The 7,993-nt window shown below is 46.6% G+C and overlaps 1 protein-coding gene across 1 annotated transcript; it reads left to right on the plus strand.

Moving 5' to 3' along the window:
• The first annotated feature begins 223 nt into the window (after positions 1 to 223).
• Positions 224 to 7,622, plus strand: sh2d7 (SH2 domain containing 7). Its single transcript, XM_055918536.1, has 6 exons — positions 224 to 656; positions 2,550 to 2,639; positions 2,940 to 3,108; positions 5,426 to 5,559; positions 5,809 to 5,902; positions 6,102 to 7,622. The coding sequence occupies exons 1-6, from the start codon at positions 496 to 498 to the stop codon at positions 7,620 to 7,622; spliced, it is 2,169 nt and encodes a 722-aa protein (XP_055774511.1). The 5' UTR covers positions 224 to 495.
• Positions 7,623 to 7,993: the final 371 nt, after the last annotated feature.

Consider the following 7,993-nt stretch of genomic DNA (forward strand, 5'->3'; position numbering starts at 1 on the left):
TCCGTTTTGATCCTGTGACGGACACCTTTCATTAAGGACTGAGAAGATGGTGCAGACGGCTGTTACCCACTGTTTCTACGCTGCTCGGACCTGGTGACAGACAGAGAGAGAGAAAGAGACAAAGAGAGAAAGGAAAGAGACAGAGAGACAGAGAGAAAGGAGAGAGAAGGAGAGAGACGGAGAGAAAGCCGCGAGACAGAGAGAAAGGAGAGAGAAACAGAGACAGAGAGAAAGGAGAGAAAGACAGAGACAGAGAGAAAGGAGAGAGAAACGGAGACAGAGAGAAAGGAGAGAGAAACAGAGACAGAGAGAAAGGAGAGAGAAACGGAGAGAAAGGAGAGAGACAGAGAACAGGGAGAGAGAAAGAGAGAGAGACAGAGACAGAGAGAAAGGAGAGAGAGAGACAGATAGGAAGGAGAGAGACAGAGAAGGAGAGAGAGAGACAGAGAACAGGGAGAGAGAATAGATCAGAGGAGCAGCTGTGTGAACCTTCATATGGAGTCTACAACAGAGGGAGGAGGAGGAGGAGGAAGAGGAGGAGGAGGAGGAGGGCTGAGGGAGCTGGTTCGAAAGTGGTTTACAGAGACCCAGGCCCCTCTCATTCTCCTCCATGACGGAAACTTTCCCGGCTGGTTCCAAGGCTTCACCGCCAGAAAGTAAGAGCTGCGAAACACCTCCAAGGATGTTAGTGTACAGAATGAGGAACCGGGACGACACAGGACAGCAGTGGGAATACAGACAGACAGACAGACAGACAGACAGACAGACAGACAGACAGACAGACAGACAGACAGACAGACAGCAGTGGGAATACAGACAGACAGCAGTGGGAATACAGACAGACAGACAGACAGCAGTGGGAATACAGACAGACAGACAGACAGACAGACAGACAGACAGACAGACAGACAGACAGACAGACAGACAGACAGACAGCAGTGGGAATACAGACAGACAGACAGACAGACAGACAGACAGACAGAATACAGACAGAAGACATACAGACAGACAGACAGACAGACAGACAGACAGACAGACAGATAGATATCTCAGTGTAACTTTCAGCTGATCAGATCTCTGTTGTTGGAGGTATTCTGAAGGTCTGAAAGCAAATGAAGTTCTCTGTTTACTAACTGTAACATAGTCGTTGGTGCCTCGTTGTTCATTGAACATAGTAATACATTATAGTGTAGATTTAGACCACAGCCTCTGAAACAGGAAGAATGATCCTTCTTAGGCTGTTTTTATCTCAAGTAATGGTCATTTGTCAGTGAATAATGGGTATAAACGAGAGAGGTGCAAGAGACAAACTGAAGCCATCCAATTGGCGACAGATTTTCATGTGAATATTTTAAAATCAGAGTTTCCCCACCAGAGCCATCAAATGGACTTGTTGTAGATAAAATGCTGTAATGCGTAATGATTCCCATGTACCGAATACAAAATACAAGTTAAACTGGTTTACATCACATTATGGGGCGGCAGGTAGACTAGTGGTTACACCGTTGGGCCCGTAACCGAAAGGGTTGCAAGATCAAATCCCTGAGCTGACAAGGTAAAAATCTGTCGTTCTGTCCCTGAACAAGGCAGTTAACCCGTTGTTCCCCGGTAGGCCGTCGTTGAAAAATAATAATTTGTTTTTAACTGACTTGCCTAGTTAAATAAAGATAAAATGATCAACTCTACTGATTTTCTCACACACAGCAAAAAGTGTCCCGCTCTGGTATTGCAAATGTGCTGTTGTCTGGAACACATGTATCACCTACAGGATGAGATCATTATTATTAACAAAAGCAGCCAAGCATCGATCATCACGTCACCTGAATAAGACCGTGGATATTTATTGGAAAGGAGCATCGAGCTCATCACCGTGCACTTTGACCCCCCTGTGAAGTTCATCATCATGTATTTCATATGTAGCCTGATAAACTTTCCCCAACGAGGTGTAGTGGGAGGACCACACGACATGTCATCGCGTGACTCCCCAAGTTAACTTCCATACGATGGTTGTTATATCAATATAAGGCATTTCCACCAACATTTCTCGCATAATTCATTTTACTCACACAAAAAAAAGATCCCACGTTGTCGCGAGTATTTTGTTTTGTCGACATTTTGAAATTTCATCGAACCTTTTTCTATTTTTCATCAGGCCTGTCATGGATTTTATCTGACACAACCTGTTTAGAGAGCGAGAGAGATAAAGAGGGAGAGAGAGAATGAGGGAGAGAGAGATAGTGAGATAGAGGGAGAAAGAGGGAAATAGATAAAGAGAGAGAGAGAGAGAAAAAGAGGGAAATAGATAAAGAGAGAGAGAGAGAGAGAGAAAAAGAGGGAAATAGATAAAGAGAGAGAGAGAGAGAAAAAGAGAGACAGAGAAAGAGGCTGAGAGAGATAAAGAGATAGAGGGAGAGAGAGAGAGAGAGAGAGAGAGAGAGAGAGGAGAGATAAACAACATGTAACGATGTGCTATACAGTATATTAAAGCTCATTTCCCTGTGAAATCAATGACAGCGTATTTTGTCCTTTACTTCCTCCCTTTCTGTCAGGGAAGCAGAGGATCAGCTGAGAGAAAAGCCTCTGGGATGTTTTCTCATCAGACTCAGTGACAAAGCCGTCGGATACATCCTCTCATACAAGTGATTCCTAGTACCGGTTTGGTTACCTAAGACACCTCATAACGAAACATTCAAATATCATTTCATTCCTTTAAAAATGAAATGTGCAGCAAAGCCCACAGCGGGTTGGGAAAGGCTTTAAAGATTGCAATTGCATGTGTTTTTTTTTTTATACAGAAGGTAATGTTCAATAGAAGGAATAAACCAGAAGCCTATTTAGATTGTTCACACACTGTTACACCAAAAACTAGATTTGTAGTCAGTATTGTATCTTCTCATGGCCGTCACATCTCACTTCACTAACCCTGTATTCTTCCTCAGAGGACAAGACCGCTGCCGCCATTTTGTGATCAACCAGGACCAAGCTGGGCTGTTCATTATCTCCGGGGACGACCGGCCTCACCACAGCCTCACAGAACTGATCGAGCATTACAGAGTCCATCCCATCCAGCCCTTTGGAGAGTCCCTCACCTCTACGTACTGTTGTCAGGTAGAGGAACCAATAACATTACAGAGTCCCTCACCTCTACGTACTGTTGTCAGGTAGAGGAACTAATAACATTACAGAGTCCCTCACCTCTACGTACTGTTGTCAGGTAGAGGAACCAATAACATTACAGAGTCCCTCACCTCTACGTACTGTTGTCAGGTAGGAGAACCAATAACATTACAGAGTCCCTCACCTCTACGTACTGTTGTCAGGTAGAGGAACCAATAACACTACAGAGTCCCTCACCTCTACGTACTGTTGTCAGGTAGGAGAACCAATAACATTACAGAGTCCCTCACCTCTACGTACTGTTGTCAGGTAGAGGAACCAATAACATTACAGAGTCCCTCACCTCTACGTACTGTTGTCAGGTAGAGGAACCAATAACATTACAGAGTCCCTCACCTCTACGTACTGTTGTCAGGTAGGAGGAACCAATAACATTACAGAGTCCCTCACCTCTACGTACTGTTGTCAGGTAGAGGAACCAATAACATTACAGAGTCCCTCACCTCTACGTACTGTTGTCAGGTAGAGGAACCAATAACATTACAGAGTCCCTCACCTCTACGTACTGTTGTCAGGTAGAGGAACCAATAACATTACAGAGTCCCTCACCTCTACGTACTGTTGTCAGGTAGAGGAACCAATAACATTACAGAGTCCCTCACCTCTACGTACTGTTGTCAGGTAGGAGAACCAATAACATTACAGAGTCCCTCACCTCTACGTACTGTTGTCAGGTAGAGGAACCAATAACATTACAGAGTCCCTCACCTCTACGTACTGTTGTCAGGTAGGAGAACCAATAACATTACAGAGTCCCTCACCTCTACGTACTGTTGTCAGGTAGGAGAACCAATAACATTACAGAGTCCCTCACCTCTACGTACTGTTGTCAGGTAGGAGAACCAATAACATTACAGAGTCCCTCACCTCTACGTACTGTTGTCAGGTAGGAGAACCAATAACATTACAGAGTCCCTCACCTCTACGTACTGTTGTCAGGTAGAGGAACCAATAACATTACAGAGTCCCTCACCTCTACGTACTGTTGTCAGGTAGGAGAACCAATAACATTACAGAGTCCCTCACCTCTACGTACTGTTGTCAGGTAGGAGAACCAATAACATTACAGAGTCCCTCACCTCTACGTACTGTTGTCAGGTAGGAGAACCAATAACATTACAGAGTCCCTCACCTCTACGTACTGTTGTCAGGTAGGAGGAACCAATAACATTACAGAGTCCCTCACCTCTACGTACTGTTGTCAGGTAGAGGAACCAATAACATTACAGAGTCCCTCACCTCTACGTACTGTTGTCAGGTAGAGGAACCAATAACATTACAGAGTCCCTCACCTCTACGTACTGTTGTCAGGTAGGGAACCAATAACATCCCAGTCTATCTGTGTTGTATCTTCTCATGCCATCCCAGTCTATCTGTGTTGTATCTTCTCACGCCATCCCAGTCTATCTGTGTTGTATCTTCTCATGCCATCGCAGTCTATCTGTGTTGTATCTTCTCATTCCATCCCAGTCTATCTGTGTTGTATCTTCTCATGCCATCGCAGTCTATCTGTGTTGTATCTTCTCATGCCATCCCAGTCTATCTGTGTTCTGTGTTTTATCTTCTCATGCCATCCCAGTCTATCTGTGTTCTGTGTTGTATCTTCTCATGCCATCCCAGTCTATCTGTGTTGTATCTTCTCATGCCATCCCAGTCTATCTGTGTTGTATCTTCTCATGCCATCGCAGTCTATCTGTGTTGTATCTTCTCATGCCATCCCAGTCTATCTGTGTTGTATCTTCTCATGCCATCCCAGTCTATCTGTGTTCTGTGTTGTATCTTCTCATGCCATCCCAGTCTATCTGTGTTGTATCTTCTCATGCCATCCCAGTCTATCTGTGTTGTATCTTCTCATGCCATCCCAGTCTATCTGTGTTGTGTCTTCTCATGCCATCCCAGTATATCTGTGTTGTGTCTTCTCATGCCATCCCAGTCTATCTGTGTTGTATCTTCTCATGCCATCCCAGTCTATCTGTGTTGTATCTTCTCATGCCATCCCAGTCTATCTGTGTTCTGTGTTGTATCTTCTCGTGCCATCCCAGTCTATCTGTGTTCTATCTTCTCATGCCATCCCAGTCTATCTGCGTTCTGTGCTGTGTCTTCTCATGCCATCCCAGTCTATCTGTGTTCTGTGTTGTATCTTCTCATGCCATCCCAGTCTATCTGTGCTGTATCTTCTCATGCCATCCCAGTCTATCTGTGTTGTATCTTCTCATGCCATCCCAGTCTATCTGTGTTGTGTGTTTAGTCAAGCTCAGGAGAGCTGTATGATGTGGTGCAGTTCGAGGCCAAAGAGAAGACCGGTGGGATCAGTGTCCGAGCCCTGAGAAGTTACTGGGACCAGCAGAACAAACAGAAGAATGACCAACACCAACAGAATGACCATAAAAAGGACCATCACAATGACTCACGGAATGACCCACGGAATGACCCACGGAATGACCCATGGAATGAACCACGGAATGACCCACGGAATGCCCCACGGAATGAGCCACGGAATGAGCCACGGAATGAGCCACGGAATGAGCCACGGAATGACCCACGGAATGACCCCCGGAATGACCCACGGAATGACCCACGGAATGACCCCCGAAATGAGCAGCACCAATGGAATGACCTGCCGCCAACTAGGCAGCACCCTGCAGTGCCACCCGTGCTGCCACCCAAAACCAACAACAGGAAGTTGACATCAACAGTATCCATTCGCAGGAAGTCCCTCCCACAGGTACAGTAGGCTAGCCGCAACGATGCCTGAAGTCAGGTTATAAGCGGTGATGTAATGACCTGACAGGGTCATGACCCGTGGTGTAGAAAACATTTCCAGTGGTATTAGTTCATCTTCAGGTGATCTTTAACCTCAGCACATTTCATACAGAAATATTGTGTGACTAAAACCCAATGTATTTCCTGTGTTCTGTCTTTAGCAAGCAGTACCTCCAGTTCCAAGGCGAGGCCCACCTCTGACCCACTCTCTGAGTGGAACCTTGTCTGACAAGAGCACGTCTCAAATCCAATACGCTGAAATACACCATGATCAAACCAAGACTACATCTCACGGTCAAACCCAATACGCTGAAATACACCATGATCAAACCAAGACTACATCTCACGGTCAAACCCAATACGCTGAAATACACCATGATCAAACCAAGACTACATCTCACGGTCAAACCCAATACGCTGAAATACACCATGATCAAACCAAGACTACATCTCACGGTCAAACCCAATACGCTGAAATACACCATGATCAAACCAAGATCACATCTCACGGTCAAACCCAATACGCTGAAATACACCATGATCAAACCAAGATCCCATCTCACGGTCAAACCCAATACGCTGAAATACACCATGATCAAACCAAGATCCCATCTCACGGTCAAACCCAATACGCTGAAATACACCATGATCAAACCAAGATCACATCTCACGGTCAAATCCAATACGCTGAAATACACCATGATCAAACCAAGATCACATCTCACGGTCAAACCCAATACGCAGAAATACATACTAACCAGAACAAAGTGGAGAGACTGGCCAGTACTGGGAGTCTGAACCAGAGGAGAAGCACCGGCCCCTGGTCCTTCAATAACACCTCCACAGCAGCAGGAGGAGTCATGTACTCTGAGCTGACCCTGGCAGATGGACGGAGCCGCTCTCTACCCCGCCTGGACGACACCACGGAGGAGGAGGAGGAAAAGGAGGAGGAGGAGGGGTACTCCAACAGGACAACCATCCCCTGCTTCCCCCACACCTCTCACTCCCCCAATCCCCCCAAGAGGGTCACCTGCCACGCCTACTCTCTTCAGGACCCCAGGGAAAACCCCCGGCCACGGATCCACGGTGGACCACACAGCCTGGATCAGCTGAGCACCAACCCACTGTACCAGGCCTCTGTCGGGCTTGGTGAGAGCCAGGACACCCCCTGGAAGGGACCTCACAGCCTGGATCAGCTGAGCACCAACCCACTGTACCAGGCCTCTGTCGGGCTTGGTGAGAGCCAGGACACCCCCTGGAAGGGACCACAGAAGCAGAGAGAATGGGACCGTGGCAGGAGCCCTAACCCTCAGAACCAGACTCCCCAGCAGGAGGAGAGTATGTATGCAGAGGTTCCAGAGGGTCCGTCTCCTCCCCGTCATCTGATTACAGACAACACCTATGAGCAGATCCCAGGGGACGGTGGCCCGAAGGGGACACAAAGCACCGCCACAGACCAGGAGGGAAACACCTATGAGCAGATCCCAGGGGTCGGTGGCCCGAAGGGGACACAAAGCACCGCCACAGACCAGGAGGGAAACACCTACGAGCAGATCCCAGGGAACGGTGGCCTGAAGGGGACACAAAGCACCGCCACAGACCAGGAGGGAAACACCTATGAGATGCTGGAGGACCTGAAGTCCAAGGAGTCTACTTGGGGCAAGAAGGTAAAGAACTACTGAAATACTCCTTGAGTATCTAGATAAACAAAATGATCATCACGATGTTATGATAATGAAATTATTCTTACATAAATACATACAGTCCAGGTAACTGGCAAAACAAAGGAAACACTGGAGTAAATGAGGGATTCAACGTATATTGAAAGCAGCAGGTGCTTCCACACAGGTCTGGTTCCTGAGTTAATTAGCAATTAACATCCCATCATGCTTAGGGTCATGTATAAAAATGCCCAGTTGTCCGTTATTTTGGTTACCATGGATAGAAGAAGAGATCTCAGTGACTTTCGGATCTCAGTGACTCTCAAAAGGAGCATAAGGGGTTTAAGTGTGTGTGTGTGTGTGTGTGTGTGTGTGTGTGTGTGTGTGTGTGT

This window comes from Salvelinus fontinalis, chromosome 4 (assembly GCF_029448725.1).
Source record: "Salvelinus fontinalis isolate EN_2023a chromosome 4, ASM2944872v1, whole genome shotgun sequence".
Classification (NCBI taxonomy): Eukaryota; Metazoa; Chordata; class Actinopteri; order Salmoniformes; family Salmonidae; genus Salvelinus; species Salvelinus fontinalis.

Coding starts and splice junctions, on each gene's coding strand:
- sh2d7 (XM_055918536.1), top strand. CDS start 496: ATGGAGTCTACAACAGAGGGAGGAGGAGGAGGAGGAAGAGGAGGAGGA. Junction 657..2,549: donor CAAGGCTTCACCGCCAGAAA/GTAAGAGCTGCG, acceptor CCTTTCTGTCAG/GGAAGCAGAGGATCAGCTGA. Junction 5,903..6,101: donor GCAGGAAGTCCCTCCCACAG/GTACAGTAGGCT, acceptor TTCTGTCTTTAG/CAAGCAGTACCTCCAGTTCC.